A 16,920-nucleotide genomic window follows, 5' to 3' on the forward strand; every position below is an offset into this window, starting at 1 on the left:
AACTCCTATGAAACAAATGTTTTTGGAATCCATGTCTCCATTTTGAAAGCTGCATCTTTTTCATTCAAATTAAGATATATGCAAATCTAAAAAAAGGTCTTTTTTACAGAGAACTATACTTCCACCAAAACTGTAGAGAGAGGTAAGCTACATTTGGATGAAAATGAGTATATCCAGAAATATGACTATAAGGAGACTGGACTTTCGCTTTTCTACAGGGTATCTTTCACAGAATTTATGAAATAGCTGATTTTTAGTAAGATATATCCAGACACATATACACATACACACATACCTCATATTCCTTCCTGCAGACCTTTAAGACATCAGTCTTTGCAGAAGCCTGAAAGACAAATAATTTTCTCCATTTTAAGTAGAAGACAGTAAAATCATGTTGCAAAATAAAGACAATTCTACCTTTATACTAACTGTGATAATCATGGATTCATGATCTATTTAAATGGTCCTTTTTACATGTAAAACTTTAAGAAAAAAGCAGAAACCATGACTGCCCATACTACATTTAATTAAAAAACAAACCCTTGTTTTTCTGCCCCAAGTTCATTGATACTGGAAGTACACAAAGCAACTTTGTTTTCATAAGGTCTACCAGATAGAGCAGAATACAAGAAATTTATTTAGGAAATGGAAGAACTTGAAGGTAAAAATCTCATCCTGCATGCTCAGTACCACTTACGTCCCTTTCTCCCTTCTCCGCCCTCTTGTGCACAGTCTTGCAGTTCCTATTGTCAAAGCGAGTTGCACATACTCTCCCTTCAAACTGCAGATCAGTTTTTTTCTGCAGAGCAACTCTTGCTCCCTTTTCACATAACTGATACTCTGAGTTAATTACTATTATTACTACTAACATCAGCTATTCTCCCCTGTAGTAATTTAAAATACCAGGGTAAAGTCTGACCTTGGACCTACCATTTCACCACCTTCAAAATGCCTCCAAACCCCCCTCAAGTTCCAAAAATCAAAATTAATTCCTAACATTTCCCATTATCCCTAACTTTTGGCAAGAATCTATATTTTAGTTTAAATGAAAATAATATGAAATGTATCAACCCAAGTGGGCTGAAGTACAAACTACAGCAAGGATTCTGAGACAGCAGTGTGCAATCGGACAATACAGCACCTGATTCTGAGAACAATGAGAAACGATTCATAGGACACTGCAATAAACAGAATTAGTTTTATCAAGTCTGCAAAAATAAAACATTAGGATAAATTTGAAAATTTTGCTAAAAAATACATTTAGGAACAGATGTGTGTATCTTCTTTTCAGAAGATCCAAAGTACACAGTTTGTTTACTTGCTCCTCATCTCTTCCACACTACTCAGTTTGTGTACTTACTGCTCATCTCTTGTCAAACATTTTAAAATACATGCTTTTAGGTGAAGGTAGCATCTTTTGGTGTTTTTTTGCATGACAACTTGCAGTAAGCTGCTGGTCCAAGTATGTCTGTGCTCCAGAATAGAGTTACAAGGATGATGATAAATATATGCTCTTTGACTGTGAAGATGTTTTTAAGGTCACAAGTATGTGTTTGGGAAAAAAATAAAACCACAAAATGCTTCACAGATTTTTAATAAAAAGGCCATTGCTAAGCTTACGTACTATGCTTATAATTGTCACTTGACAAAACCCAGTGATACAGTTAACACCAAAACCAATTTTCATCCACCTGATGAATAAAAACCTTTTCGAAGAGGCATAAAAATCTATTTTGTGGTTACAACCCTATCTTGCATCACTAACATTACACCGCAAAAAAAGGAGAGCTTAGTAACAGCCACATGTTGCCTTCCACTCAGCACTGTTGTTCTAAAATAACAACTTTCATGTAGAGATTGTGACAAAAAAAATATTCAAGAAATTAAGTTTAGTATAACCAAAAAGAACTTCAGCATCTTTATGGATTCAATCAGTTACTATGAAGTAGTAGGAAGGCACGGTACCCCTAAGGTCTTAAAACGCCTTCGTCAGGCTCACAGAGCCACAGCAAGCTGCCTAGTCCTACAGCACAGCTGAAAATACATACCCCAGAAATCCTCCCGCGTCCCCAAACTCGCGATTTTTTTTTGTTTTTAACTAGGTGATCATCTCAGTAGACTTGAACTTTCACTTTTTTGCTGAAAATTAACTTTAAAAACATAATTTTTTTCATGTTTTGGAATTCTGTTGCTGGCATTTATCACCAGTAGTACCTTCTGGGAAGTATCTAGGCTTATTTTGCAATTTTGAAAGGAATTTATGTGGTAATTTGATTTTGACATAAAAAATGCATTAAGCCTGAAGTTCACAAATGCTAATACATAAATGAATTCAACATGAATTTTTTATTAACCACAGAAAAACAATTAGAAGGCCTTACCTGTTTACATGCTTGGCGACATTCCACAGTAATAGCTAGCTCACAGCAACCTAATCCAACCCACCCATCAGACTTCTTCAAAACTCCTTTGAAAATAAATGACAGTACATATTACATTTGAAAGAGAAACTATGCCATCATTTTCCCTTCCCTCCCCAGAAGTCAATTACTTTTCAAATTTGATAATCCCATTCTCATTCAAGAAGGCCATTTACAGATTCCATTTTTATTGGAATTTATGAAGTCATTCCAAACCAACTTTAAGCAAGGAAAGAGCAAGTCTGTACCTTGAAAAATACTGAACTTGGCAATTATAAAGTACTTTCTATACACTGAGTTTAAACATGCTTTACACACACTATTTTATATGTTCACTGGAAGTTACCAGAGTTTGATAATTTATCTAATCTGAAATATAAGCCAACAGAGAAAGACCTCATTAAAATCAACACTGCCTCCTACAGACACATCCTCATGTTGGTTTCAATATCATAATTTTCTACCAACTGAATGCAAAATGTGTTTCTTACTTTTTCTTCAAGCTCCCTGTACTGGTTTTGCTCAGGATGGAGTTAAACTTCTCCACAGTGGCTGCTGTGGGGCTGTGGTTTGATCTGTGCTGGGAGCAGCACTGATAACACAGGGATGTTCTCGTTATTGCTGGGTGGTGCTTACACTGAGCCAAGGGCTCCTCCGCTCCCCACCCGCCCCACCGCGAGCAGCTGGGGGGCACCGGGCGCTGGGAGGGGGCACGGCTGGGACAGCTGCCCCCCCTGACCGAGGGGTGTCCCAGGCCATGCGCCCTCATGCTCAGCATGTACAGCTGGGGGGCGGGGTGGTGTGGTTGGCAGGGGCTGCCAAGGCTTGGGGACTGGCTGGCCAGCAGGCAGCTGGTGGCAAGTAATTGTTTTCTTTTGTGTCATCTGTTTTTCTTTTTATTTCTCGCTTTTTTTTGTTTGTTTTGTTTTTTCTTCCATTATTTAATTACAAACTGTCTTTATCTCAACCTGCAGGTCTTCTCACTTCTACCCTTCTTGTTCCCCTGCCTCTACCCCACTGGCAGGGGAGCGATCGCTGCCCACCAGGGTTAACCATGACACTACTTGAGTAGTTTATCCCCCCCAATTATCTTCAATAGAAGTTTCCCATGTCCCTGTTCCTCTTTTTCCATTTATTTCACTATTCCCATTATCCTCATTTCTTACCATAAAGTTACACAGAACAGCAAACTGCTGCCATAATTTGTTCCATCCTCTTGATCTATTCACAAAAACAGATTTTCTGATGTTCTCAAGACATCAGAAATCAAGTAAAAGAAGAATGCGTTCCTGTATCTATTTCTCACATAATTCAAAGATAGAAATGATTAAAGGGAAGGTTTAACCTATGCAGCTGCCCAGCAGCTGTGGGAAATTCATTATACCTTTTTCTTATCCAGCTCAAATGAACCGCTCATTTTTTGTCATGAATATTATAAAAATAAAGCAGTATTTTAGGACACGCACAAATTATATCCTTTATGTAGAAAAAAAGAAGTATGAAGTAAAATACTCAACCACTTAATTTAAGAAAATGCTCTTAAGCCTAGTAGAAATGCCTATTCAGAAAAGTCACATGGGATGCCCAGCTTTAAAAAAAGGGACATGAAAGAGCTAGGAGTGAAACCAGTAAGCTTAAATGCAAATGCTAAGAAAATACTGGAAATAAGGTCATTAGAAATCATTGCAATCAATGGAAAAAAATCACAAGTAGGTATTGATCATGAACAAAACTGCCTTTAAAATACACTTTGTCATCTTTACAAGCACAGGTGGCATAGAAAGTCTTACTAGTATCAGCCTTTCACAACATTCTGATGGGCAAATTAAGAAAACACACCAACAGTGAATTTGTACTGGAGAAGGAGGAGAAAAATCTTCACCTAAATTAACATATTTCCCCAGAAAATTACACTATTAATTACATTTATTAAAAGGCAAGTCAAAACCTTACTGCTTGACACAAGGTAGCAGGATGGCGCAGCAGGTGGAGGGAGCAGCGAGGCAAGGTGAAAAACAGCTTCCCACGCAGCCTGCAGCCTGCCAGCGTGACATGGCCACATGTCGCCTGAAGGGTCCAGACTTGGAGGCACTGCAGGCCAGCCAGGTACTGGTCTTCTTGGAGACTGTCCAAATCCTCTTTACATCTATTCAGAGTATTGGCTCACCTCTCCAGCCCAAACTAATTCAAAGCAGCTGTGAAGGCCACGAACAACTGCAAATTCAGCTCACTTTCCACTCCCATAATTGGGGTATGGAATCAGTTTTTCAGAGACTAAGCATCTTTTTGAAAGCACCAAAGAGACGGCTGTTGTATAACAATCAATAGTTTGTAATCAATGTTCAAAAATTCAGCATCTGATGCACAATTTAAAACTAATTCCAAAAGTAAATGCACGTCTGCATGGAAGTCATGCACATACGTTTAACTATGTATGTACAGTTAATTGCCAAATCAACTACTCACTACATCCTATTTCAGGTCTAGCTCTTGTTTCTACGTAACTTTCATATGTGAAGCTATACAGAGACTCAATCAGAACAGTAACGTTTGGTAGAATATTTATTACAAGGATTGATATTGTAATGTGTAAGCAATCTAAAAAACATAAAATATCATGTGCAATATGAAAACAAGATTTCTGCAATAAACAGCTACATCCAGGAGAAACACATCATAAATACAGCTGTACAGCTTTGGGGGCAATGTCGCCACTCAATAGGCACCAGTGATTCCAGCATCCGTTGATTTTGTGCAATACAGAGTCTGTGATTTTCAGGCATACTTTTACTGGAACTAAACTGTGCTAAAAGAATGAAGCAAGCTACAAATACATGCCAAATTAAGAGTGCTGATAAGTTTCAGCCATATTATTTTCTTAGCAAGTGGCCCTCTTCCCAGGTTATTTACGAGAAGCAGACAAGCTTGTGGAGAAAAAACTGATGTCACATCCTCAAAAAAACTGAACCGCAGTTTTAATACAGCAAACTTGTAAATTCATTTTCCAGTCAAGGTAATTAAAGCACATGTGTTTTCATCTAGAAATACACCTTCAGTGCACAACTAACTGATTGGCATCCATTGTTCTGATTATTCACCAAATTAACTGATCTAAGTATGATATAGATCCCTGAACTATAAAAAAATCATCTAGTTGCATAACACAGGCTCTTGTCCCACATCTCCAGAAAGTTTCCAGAAGCCACATCACATTAGCGAGATGATTAACAACACGCACACACTTTTCATCCTTATATTTTACTGTGGTCTCCACAAGAGTACTGAAGTCAGAAACAGATATAAGAAGTTGCATAAACGTGAAAAATGAGAATGTCACCTCTAAAACATTTATTTTGTGATGAGACAAACATTCTGCATTCTGAAAATGTCTGAGAAATGCTGAATCACTATGATCCTGAGGAAACTGGGGAGGAAAACAAAAAGGAAGATGGAAAAAAAACCATTAAAAAACAACTAGGTTTCTCATGTTCAAGAGCTCTATGTGTCAAGAAGGGTGCAAGTCAGAATTTTCTTGTCTCTTTGAAGTTTTCTACAGTCTGCTTACAGAAAATGATACAGCTTAAAATTGGAACATAGTTATCATCTGGAATTATAGGTTGCTGGGTTTGCTCTCTGTCCCCCCATCCCCAGCTGGGGGTCCCTCAAGCATCTTTAGTAAGCAGTTTCTTGAAGGGTATTATGGGTGCGTGGTCATAAACTTTAATTTCCTAGACAAGTCCCAAAAAATAATGCATGTTCTGTAGGCCTACTGTATTTAATAAACAAACTCTGAAAAATTAATGATACTTGTTTTCAGAAAACATGGAAAAATAATTTTCTTTCAGACAATACTTACATTCCTGAATACCTAGTCTTAAGTAGTTAAGGCTTACAACACTGCCTTGGCAGAAACAATAAATAAAGACTTACAGTGTTTTGTGAGGATGAGACATAAAAGAAAGTTAATAGAAGACCACCATAATGGGTTTAAGGAAGTGGAAACAAATGTGAAATAGAACGGTAGCTCAAGCGGTAGCTGTGAGAATATTAACATTTTAAGGTAGCTACTGTGATGACGTTACAATCAAACTTGTAGCGAATCAAACCATTTCAAAATTTTAACACAGATCAGTAATGCCAAGTTGCTGTGGGGAAGGAATGGAAGAAAAGAAAACACAAAATATAATGAAAATACACAAAAAGCACATAATTCACTGCTTGATACATCCAAGTCATTTGGGACTCTGCCTTATATGTTGTGTTATGATAAAATGCCATTGAAACCCATATGCAAAACAGGTTTCCACCTGCATTCTTAACTAAATTGCCAGGCATGTCATAGAGCCGTTAAGAAAGAAAGAAACTACCGAAGTCAGTTTATCCAGTCAATATTCTGCAGCTGTCCATGACAACGCTGGTGTTGGGGGGGCTGTATACAGTTTCATCAGTGTGTGCGCATCTGCACATGTGTGTATGAACACACTTTGTGGATGCTGTACTATGAAAAATCTGAGATGCTGATCCAGTAAAATCTCAGTTTGTGGCCCCATTCTAAATTGTTATGAAATACTTCCTGTACTGAGGGTAGGTGTCGGGGAGAAAAATCAGAAAGAAAACCACAGAATCACTGTGGTCAGAAGGAACCTCTGGAGATTGTTTAGTCCAACCTCCCTGCTCAAAGCAAGGTCAGCTAGAGCAAACTGCCTGGGACCATGCCCAATAAGGTTTTGAATACCTCCACAGATGGAGACTCCCAAACCTCTCTGAGCAACCTCTTCCACGGTTCAATGATACTTCGAGTAAAAAAGTTTTTTTTCTTATGTTTAAATGGAAGTTACTGTTATTCAATCAGTACTCACTGCCTCTTGGGATACCACTGAGATACCACATTTTGAGTTATCACTGGACACCACTGAGAAGGGCATGGCTCCATCTTCTTTACATGCTTCCATCAGATAATTAGACATCCATAAGATTCACCCCCATCAGCTTTCTCCTCTTGTCAATGGTAACAGGCTCTCTCAGCCTGTCCTCACAGATGTCCCAGCCCCTTATTCATCTTAAATGTCTCTTTGCTGGACTTGCTCCAGTGTGTTCATAGCTTTCTTGTACTGAGACACTCAGAACTGGACACAGTATCCCTGATGCAGTCTCATCAATGCTGAGCAGAGGGGAAGGATCACCTCCCTTGACCTGCTGGCAACATTCTCCCTAATGCAGCCTGGGTGCTGTTGGCCTTTGCTGGGCCACGTTCCACTCGCTGTCCACCAGAATCCCCATGTATGTTTCTACAAAGCTGCTTTCCAGCTGGCCAGCCTCCTGTGTGCTGTGGAGCATGGGCTGTCACCAAGCACAGGACTTTGCATTTCTTTTTTTTTGGAACTTCATGAGGTTCCTGTCTGGCCACTTCTCCATCTTGCCAACATCCCTCTGAGTAGCAGCACAACTATCTGGTCTAGCAGCCTCTCCTCCCAGTTCTGTATCACCTGAAAATACACTGAGGGTGCACCCTGTCCCATCATTAATGATGTTAAACAGGACTAGACCCAGCATCAGCCCCTGGAACACTGGCCTCCAGCTGGACTCTGTGCTGCTGATTGCAAACCTGTGAGCCCAACAGTTCAGCCAGTTTTCAGCCCACCTCCACTATCCACTTATCCAGCCCATGCCTCATCAGTTTGTCTATACAGATGTTATAAAAAACAGTGCTGAAAGCCTTACTAAATTGAGACAGACAACGTCCAATGCTTTCCTATCATCTAACAAGCCAGTCGTCTCATCATGGAGGCTTACGGGGTTGGTTAAAGCATGATTTCCCCTTCATAAATCCATGCTGACTGTAACCAATCACCTTCTTGTCCATGACATGTCTGGAAACTGTTTGCAGGAGGATCTGCTCCATTACCTTCCCAGGGTTTGAGGTGAGACCGACCAGCCTGTAGCTCCCCAGGTCCTCCTTGCCCTTCCTACCTACAGGCAGGAGTGACATTCACTTTCTCCCAGTCCTCAGCATCCTCTCTCAACAACCATGACCTTTCAAACAATATTGAGAGTGACCTTGCGATGATGTTAGTCAGCGTGTAAGGCCATCCAGCAGGTCTCACAGACTGGTGTTCAGTTTGCTTAAATATTAGCTAACCTGATCCTCCTCCTTCACGCGCAGGTCTTCCTTGCTCTGGACTTTACTGCTGGTCTCAGGGATCTGGCATTCCTGAAGGCTTACCTTACCAGTAAAGACTGAGGCAAAAGCGGCCATGGCCTTTTCAGTGTCACCTGTCACCAGGTTTCCTGCCCATTCAGCACCAGGCTCTCGTTCCCGCTAGCCTTCCTTTTGCTGCTGATGCAGTTAAAGAAACAGGGGATCTTTCTGGCTGTCCTTCACACACCTCACCAGGATCAAGTCCTGATGGACTCTGATTTTTCTAACTCCATCACATATGTAACTGGAGCTTGGACAAGGTGATCCCTGAAAACCAACCAGCTCTCTTGTATCCCTCTTCTCTCCAGGGCCATATCCCATGGGATTCTTCCAAGCAGATTGCCTGTGCCCTTCTGTGTTGTCTCTTCAAAAGGTACCAGAGTGATTATAGTTGCCCATGAGCATCAGCACCTGTGAACACTAGACTTCTGCCAGCTGTACAAAGGTGGCCTCCTCTGCCACTGCTTCCTGATGCAGCAGCCTGCACCTGACACCCACAGCACCACCCAGGCTGGGCCACTCACTGACACGCTGGCATACCTGCACTACGCCACTCGCAGGCCCGTGTGCTGCTCCCCGCCGGCTCATCATCAATCCCCAGGCAGAGCTCCACACGTGCCAGTTACACTCTTGCACAGAGGGCAGCTCCCCGCCCCACACCCCCCACTCCCCCCCACCCCTCCACTTCCAGACCAGTCGTTCCCGTACCTGCCCATCACAGCCCTCCCGCTATGGGACCCTCCTGCCATGTCCCTGCAACCCCAATAACACTGCAGCCCTGTAACTGCCCACAGACTCTCATGCCTCCTGCTTGTCCCCAATGCTGGGCGCTGGCATGTGGGCACCGCAGGGGCAGGCGGCTGCACCGACTCCACAGAAAGGGAGTAAGAGCTTCCCCTGTAATGCTGTCCTGTACACACACCGCTCACGTACAAAATCCTACAGTGCACAGAATCACTGGAGAATGCTCAAAAGAATGTTAAAAATGCCTCATGTCAAAGAAGGAGAAAACAGTAACAACTTCACGTGCATGAAGAATGAAAAGCAACTGGCTTCGTGCAGGTACAAAGTTCAGGATACAAGCTCAGGATACTACAGGAAGATTTCATTTTTATCACAGGACTAAACTACAATTTACACCACCACTGAAGAAGTTATTGTTTCCGTAATTCAAGAGGACAGTAGAACTCTACCATGAAGGCACTGAAGAGGCCTCACACCAGTTTAGAAAGTACAGGCAGACAATTTGGGAGTAGTGGCTAATGTCCTTTAAGGTTCCCTCCTTTTAATTTAACAGTCCTATCTTGTGATTTATGCTTTAACTTTCTAAATCAAGTTTCTAAATCTACCAAGCAGTTTGCTTCTTGATCTGAGCCTCTGCACTTCTAAATTGTCTAGCTCTTGCTATTTCCCCGTTACTCAGGGTTTTTTTCAAAATTATACTGCATCTAGAGCAAAGTTGCAATAGTCCATGGTTTTATAGATCAGGCTGAAGTATACTGAAACTAAAAATAATAGAAGACCTCCAAAGAACCTTTGATATTTCTTGAATGTGTCAACAGAAGCACACATTTAATCATACAAACATATTAAACATGTTCTAACCAGGAAAAGAAAGGAAGTGTTAAAAAAATGCACAGGCACCCCAGTTCAGACTAAAGGAAACTAGACACCAAATACAGTTTATAATGGAAGCATACTGAAAGTTAAATTATCATTAAGTCTATAGGTGCAGGTGGTAGACAACATCAAAACGTGCATATGTGAAAAAGCAACACAATTCAGTATTAAAGTAGTATTTCTTACCTGGCAAAGAAGAATTTATGCAACCCCACACTTCTCCCTGAAAAGTAAAATGCAATTAAGCAAAAGTAACTCCACAGAATAAGAGTTTCTAGCAGACACAAAACAGTACTTTCAGTGTTTTGGCCCTGTTTTTTAAAAATCTTATTGGAAAAAAATGCTTTTATTTAAAACATCTTTTGAAGAAGTGCTACATGATAGAAGTACTGCTTGCTTTGACAGGAAGGCTGCCATCTACAGAGTGTGGTGTCAATAGCAGAACATACTGTCATCATCTGGAATATGCTAGCTAGCCAACTTTCTCCACCAGTGTTTAGAGAACTAATAGCAACGGTTTAGACAAAGAAAAAGATTTATGTAGGACCAAGACCTGTAGAGAAGTTTATTGCCCTAGCACTCCTTTCCACCAGCTTAAAAAAAACCCACCCAAACAACACATAACAACCACACACAAAACAAAAGAAAGAGGGTTTGAGGTACCCCAGAAACTACAGAAATGTAGCTTCAGGGAAAGATAGATACACAGAAGAAAAAGTTGTAGAAGTGAAGTTTACCAACATGAAAAGTTACAACAGGGATCTGTTGGGTTCACCCCAAATGCAAAGCGCTGCTGGTCCTAAGCACAGGACCTGCTAAATGCACCTAGGTGGCTGATGGTATTAGGCAGAAGAATTCTGTAAATGTGTCTTTTTTGTTTGTGGCACAATTCTGTAAAAGTTTTGGTGTTTGGGTTTTTTTTGACAGAAAAAGAAGAAAAAGGTGAAGAGCTTACCAAAGAGTTGCTGTCCCTATCTTTGTCATTACTGTTACTACCAAGACTACTAGACAAGCTGATAACAGGGGATTCTTTACACTGGGGCTAGTACAAAAAAATTTCAGGTCAGACACTGGTCTACCACAGGTAAAATTATGTTACTCACCCAATAAAATTACAAATGTCCTGGAAGAAGGTGGTTTAGCCAGCAGAGGAAGAACTCCATCTAAGGCAAAAATTTTAGTTCAACTGTCAGAAGTACATATCGCAGTTACAGTGGGTGCCCTGCGTTAGAAGCCTGAAGTATTAAAAGCTATAGGAGTTCCTATATGCTGTGTGTTAGATGTTTAACATCCTACAAATGGAGTCTTAAACTTGGACAATATGATCACAGTATAGTATTAAAAAGACAAGAGTACAGAAAAGCCTTGAAGGATGACATGTATTTTAGTACAATGTCATTGAATTCAGTATTTTTTAAGCAAACACTAGGAAAACCCCAATTAGATGAAATCAGAGGAAAATTCTGCAGAGAATAAGGCAGTAAGCGACAAGTCTTAAGGGGTGTTTTAAGTTTACGTGGCAAGGTTTTTGTAGTGGGAGGGCTACTGGGGTGGCTGTGTGAAGAAGATGTCAGAAGATGCCAGAAGCTGCCCCAGTGTCTGATGCAGGCAGTACCAGCTGGCTCCAAGATGGACCGAGCCCATCAGCGATGCTGGTAGCACCTCTGGGATAAGACATTTAAGAAAAGGTAAAAGCTGCTGTGCAACAGCAGCTGGAAGAGAGGAGTAAGAGAATCTGAGAGAGACAGCCCTGCAGACACCAAGGCCAGTGCAGTAGGATGGGGAGGAGGTGCTCCAGGCACTGGCACAGCACACGGTGAAGACCACGGTGAAGCAGGCTGTCCCCCTCAGCCCATGGAGGACCATGGCACAGCAGATATCCACCTGCCCTGGTGTGGGGTCCTTGACAAGCCGCAGTGTGGCTGTGCCCTGAAGGAAGCTGCAGCCTGTAGAGAGCTGGCAGGCTCTGGGGAGAGCAGCCCACGTTGGAGCAGGTTATAGCAGGACCCATGACCCCGTGGAGAGGAGCCCAGGCTGGAGCAGGTTTCCTGGCAGGACTTGCAGCCCCACAGGAGACCACACCAGAGAAGGCTGTTCCTGAAGGACTGCACCCTGTAGGAGGGACCCATGCTGGAGCAGTTTGTGAAGAACCATAGCCCACAGGAAGGAGCCACATTGAAGAAGTTCATGGAGGACTGTCGCCCATGGGAAGGGACCCCAGGCTGGAGCAGTAGAAGAGCACGAGGAGGAAGGAGCAGCAGAGACAATGTGCAATGAACTGACCACAGCCCCCATTCCCCGGCCCCCTGCGCTGCTCCAGAGGGGATGAGGCAGAGAAACCAGGAGCAAAGCTGAGCCCGAGAAGCAGCAGCACCTTGATTGGCAACAAATTAAGTTAATTTCCCTGAGTTGAGTCTGTTTTGCCCCTGACAGTGATCCGTGATTGATCCCTCCCTGTCCTTATCTCAACCCACAAGCCTTTCATGCTATTTTCTCTCCCCTGTCCAGCTGAGGAAGGGAAGTGATAGAGCAGCTTGGTAGCACCTGGGCATGCAGCCAAGGTCGACCAAGGGGCCTTAAATGAAAAGAGCGTTGAACATATTCTTTAAAACAAAAGGTTCGATTCAATCACATTGAGACAGCAAGCCTTACTGTCATGCAGTGATTCTCTCATCACAGGAATTTATAACTTGAGACTAAAGTTGCAATGGATCTGTATCTAATGATCTAAGATGGTCCTCTCCTCCTTATCTGTGGGTGTTTCCCACTTAGATAAGTCAAAGTCAGCTCAAAAAAAAAAAAAAGGGCCAAGAGCTGCTACTTTCCACCATTGATTCCATTTACTTCCTTCAATTCATGAGAAGGTTAATGGTTGGACTCAATCTTACAGGTCCTTTCCGATCTAAATTACTCTATGATTACATGATAAAGTCACCTCTTGTGTTGGCAGGTACTGTATTACCTGATACCAGGCAATACCCTTTCTATCATATTACCTGAAGGAACACAGATGACACAATGTCTGTAACGAGTACTCCAGTAAACAGACCACCTGATTAAATTCAAAACCTATCTGCTCATCTTTGGAATGTCACCAGAACCCTGCTCCAACAAAAGACAGGTGGTATCTGAAAACAGGAAATATGGTATTAAGTTGAAATGTTAACTATTTTAGATCTAGTGTCTTTTATAAAAGTTTATAAATATTACCAGCTCAGGGATATTAATTTAAGATACACACTGTACAGTAGACTTGCCATTTATAAAGATGGTAATCGGGGTTAAAAAAAACCAACAGTATCATTGTGTCAATCATTTTCCCCCTTTCAGATACTCTCCAATCCTGTCTTCTAAAAATGTACTGCTTTACTATACAGATAGATCCTACTCTTCCTGTCAGGGAATAAAAGATGAAAACCATTACCAAAACAAATGCTATTCACCACTTTGATATGTTTTCACGCCACAGGTTTTACTCATACCATCAGCCATCTATAATTTTCCAAGACCTTAGAGCTGATGACCCATAGAAACAAAACATTGAAACAACATACTTTTGACACTCAGGAGGAAAAAATCTATAAGCAAACACACTCTTGCAAAGTTGCCTATAAAATGTTATTCTCAGATGTACTACTCCTACATATTGCCCATTTGAGCTGAGTTTATGTTTTAGGTTAGCTGGAAACAGTGTTGGTACTGTATAGAAGTAACAAAAATCACAAGAAGAAAGCAAATCTTTCTGACAGCGAATTTGTTGAGATATTCTAAGCTGCCAAGAGATAAGACTCCAGAATTTACAATCTGAGTGACAGTGCTTATCTCTCCCCCAGTTAGATCATCGCTGACAGGGAACACATTACATTATACAATTTTTTAGTGATACACTTCTAGGAAACCATAATCTTACTTATCCAATAAAAGCATTATTTCAGTTTGTCAGATACAGCCAGAAACGACTCAGAGCAGCTATGAGGGTCTCCTCGCCTTAGCCCAATCAAGAACTCACAGCTTTGTCCCATACACAAGCTGGAACACATGATCTTATTTAAGTCACTGTCATCAATAACCAAGTGACAATCACCCAACACAAATTTTTAGAACATAGGTCAGATTTTCATTGCATTTCATAGCTTACACAACCAGGATACCTAACAAAATTGTCAAGTCCACCTTATTTCAAGTAGTGTAACATATGAAGGCTTCACACACACACAAAAAATTTTAAAAAATCCTACTTTGAGGATCAAATTTCATTATAATAATTTTTCTAGTTCTCATAACAAGAAAAAGCTTGAAGACAAACACACGTTTTACCTGCTCAAAACTCACTCAGTAAATAAAATACAAGTAATTTTTTGCAAGCAAAATTTATTAATATAAAATTAGCTGTTATGTTTTATTTAATTAAATATTAGCAAGCCTTACCATTGATTCTGGACAATACTCAGGTGCTCGCTGCAGTAAGTGCTTCAAACGGGAATCACTTTTAGAAGACAAAATCTGTTAGAAACAAAACACACCTTAAACCATGTAGAATGTAGCTACACATAGAATACTTTTGTCAATTAATTTAATGTCTTTTTAGTTTCACTACTATCTACCTTTTGACAACTTTGGCTAACAGTTAATATGTAAACAATGAAAGTTAAGATTTTCTTTTATGTATCTATAGCCTTTCAAATACGTTGCACTTTTTTATGAATAAAGGATTTTTATATTTTGAACTGAATGAGAATTCCCTCAAACACTTCAATCAAAAAGTTTCTATTGAATAGGCAGTGTGAAAAACATTTGATACGCGGGGCAGAAATCCTCTGTATTATACAACTCTACTTACCTACCCTCCTGCTATCTTACATGACCTCAGGCAACTGAACTCCTCTCAAAGAACCCTGAAACAAGTAATTTGACGAACAAAACCTAGACTAGTTAAAGAGACTACCAAAATTAACTGGGGATTGAGTACTACCCACAGCACAGCAAGATCAAGTTAAGCACCACCTAAGCACACTGAACGTCCAGAAGTCCATGAGACTGGATGGGATGCAACTGAGGACCCTGAGGAGTGAGTCACTGTCACTGTCCTTACAGGGCAGCTTTGCTACCTTTTCTGAAAGGCCATGGTGATTGGATGAGGTTCCTGATGACTGAAAAAAGACAAACATCATACCCATTAGAAAGACAAGAAGGATAATCCAGGGAATTACAGGCTGTTCAGCATAACCTCACCCTGCAGGAATACTGTGGGACAAATCCTTGCAGAAGCAGTTTCAGGGCACATGAAAGACAAGAAGGTGACTGGGAACAGCCAGTACAGGCATACCAAGGGCAAGTTTACCATGTCAGCTTTCCACAACAATAAGACTGGTTTAGTAAAAAGGTAGAGAACAGTGTATGTTGCCTACCTTGACTTTAAAAAGGTTTTTTGCATGGTCTCCCCACCATATCTTTAGAGCCAAACTGGTGAAACATGGATGGGATGGGTGGGCTACAAGGCGGGCAACAAACTGCCTGGACAGCAGGTTCAAAGATTACCAGTCAGCCGTTCAATGTCTTCTAAGTGTTGGCTACCTAGAAGCAGTATAATATAAGAGCCAAACCAATACTATAAATGGCTTTACTAACAAGCTGGACAACGGGACAGAAAAAAATCCTCAGCAGATACACAGAGGAGCCTAAACTGGGAGCTGTCATCAATATCCCCGAGGGTGGAGCTGCCACTCAGATAGGTTTCAATGGGCTGTAGCAATGCACTGACAAGAAACTCAAGCAGTTCAACAAAGGCAAACCAGAATCTTCCAGCTGAAATGGAATAAACTCACGCATGCCAGTAAAGGCTGGGTGCTCACTGTCCAGAAACCAGCCTTGGAGAAAAGGGCATTGGGTTCTGGTGGATGGTCAGTTGAAGGTGGGCCAGCTGCGAGGCAGCCCTGCAGGCTAACAGCATACTGCCCTTCGTTAGCAACAGCACTGCCAGCGGGTTAAAGGAAGATGACCATTCTCTTCATTAGGCACTGCTGAGGCCACATCTGCAACATCAAACCCATCCCTGTGCCATCCCTTGTGCAAGGAACATTACTGATGAACTGCAGAGTCCAGCAGAAGGCCACTAAAGGTGCTGGGCTTGACAACATACCCACACAGGCCAAGGTGAAAGAATCTGTTCAAACTGAAGAAGGGTTAAGAGGGAGCAGGGGGGGATCTCAAGTCCTGTCTTCCAGTACCTGCAGACAGATTACAGGAAAAGAGAAGTCAGACTGTTCTCGGAGTTTCACAGTGGAAGGATTAGCGGCAAAAGTAACGAGTTGCAGCAAGAGAAATGCTGACTGGATGCAAAGGGAAAAAAAAACATCTTCACCATGAGAGTAGTTCAGTGCTGGAACAGATTCCCCAGAGAGCCCATCCTTGAGGATATTCAGAACTTGACTAATGAGATCCTGATCAATCTGACTCAATTCTGAAGCTAGTACCTCTCTGAGCCGGAGGTTAGATAAAATGATTCTTCCAACTTAAATTATTCTGCACAGCTACACTTGGGAAGAAATCTTACCTTACCTTATTGACTTCCATACACAATTCTGAATCATGTAAATTTATCTTTTTTTCCCCAGGTGCCCTTCAGACCATTTTGTAGCATTGCTCATCTCATTTCCTTAAAACAGTAGCAGTATTTTCAGA

The 16,920-nt window shown here is 41.3% G+C and overlaps 1 protein-coding gene across 2 annotated transcripts in view; it reads right to left on the minus strand.

Moving 5' to 3' along the window:
- The window catches only part of RECK (reversion inducing cysteine rich protein with kazal motifs), a 66,319-nt gene that overhangs the window by 40,235 nt on the left and 9,164 nt on the right, over positions 1 to 16,920 (minus strand). For both annotated transcript variants that reach the window (XR_008731591.1, XM_055706381.1), the window contains exons 3-6: positions 14,668 to 14,742; positions 10,426 to 10,462; positions 2,382 to 2,467; positions 296 to 343 (exon numbers count right to left, since the gene is read on the minus strand). Coding sequence is in view for 1 of the 2 variants with exons in the window: in XM_055706381.1 (XP_055562356.1) it covers positions 296 to 343; positions 2,382 to 2,467; positions 10,426 to 10,462; positions 14,668 to 14,742 (246 nt within the window). In the remaining variant the exon portion in view is untranslated. The remainder of the gene's footprint in view (positions 1 to 295; positions 344 to 2,381; positions 2,468 to 10,425; positions 10,463 to 14,667; positions 14,743 to 16,920) is intronic.

The sequence above is a fragment of the Falco cherrug genome, chromosome 3, assembly GCF_023634085.1.
Source record: "Falco cherrug isolate bFalChe1 chromosome 3, bFalChe1.pri, whole genome shotgun sequence".
In the NCBI taxonomy this organism is placed as follows: Eukaryota; Metazoa; Chordata; class Aves; order Falconiformes; family Falconidae; genus Falco; species Falco cherrug.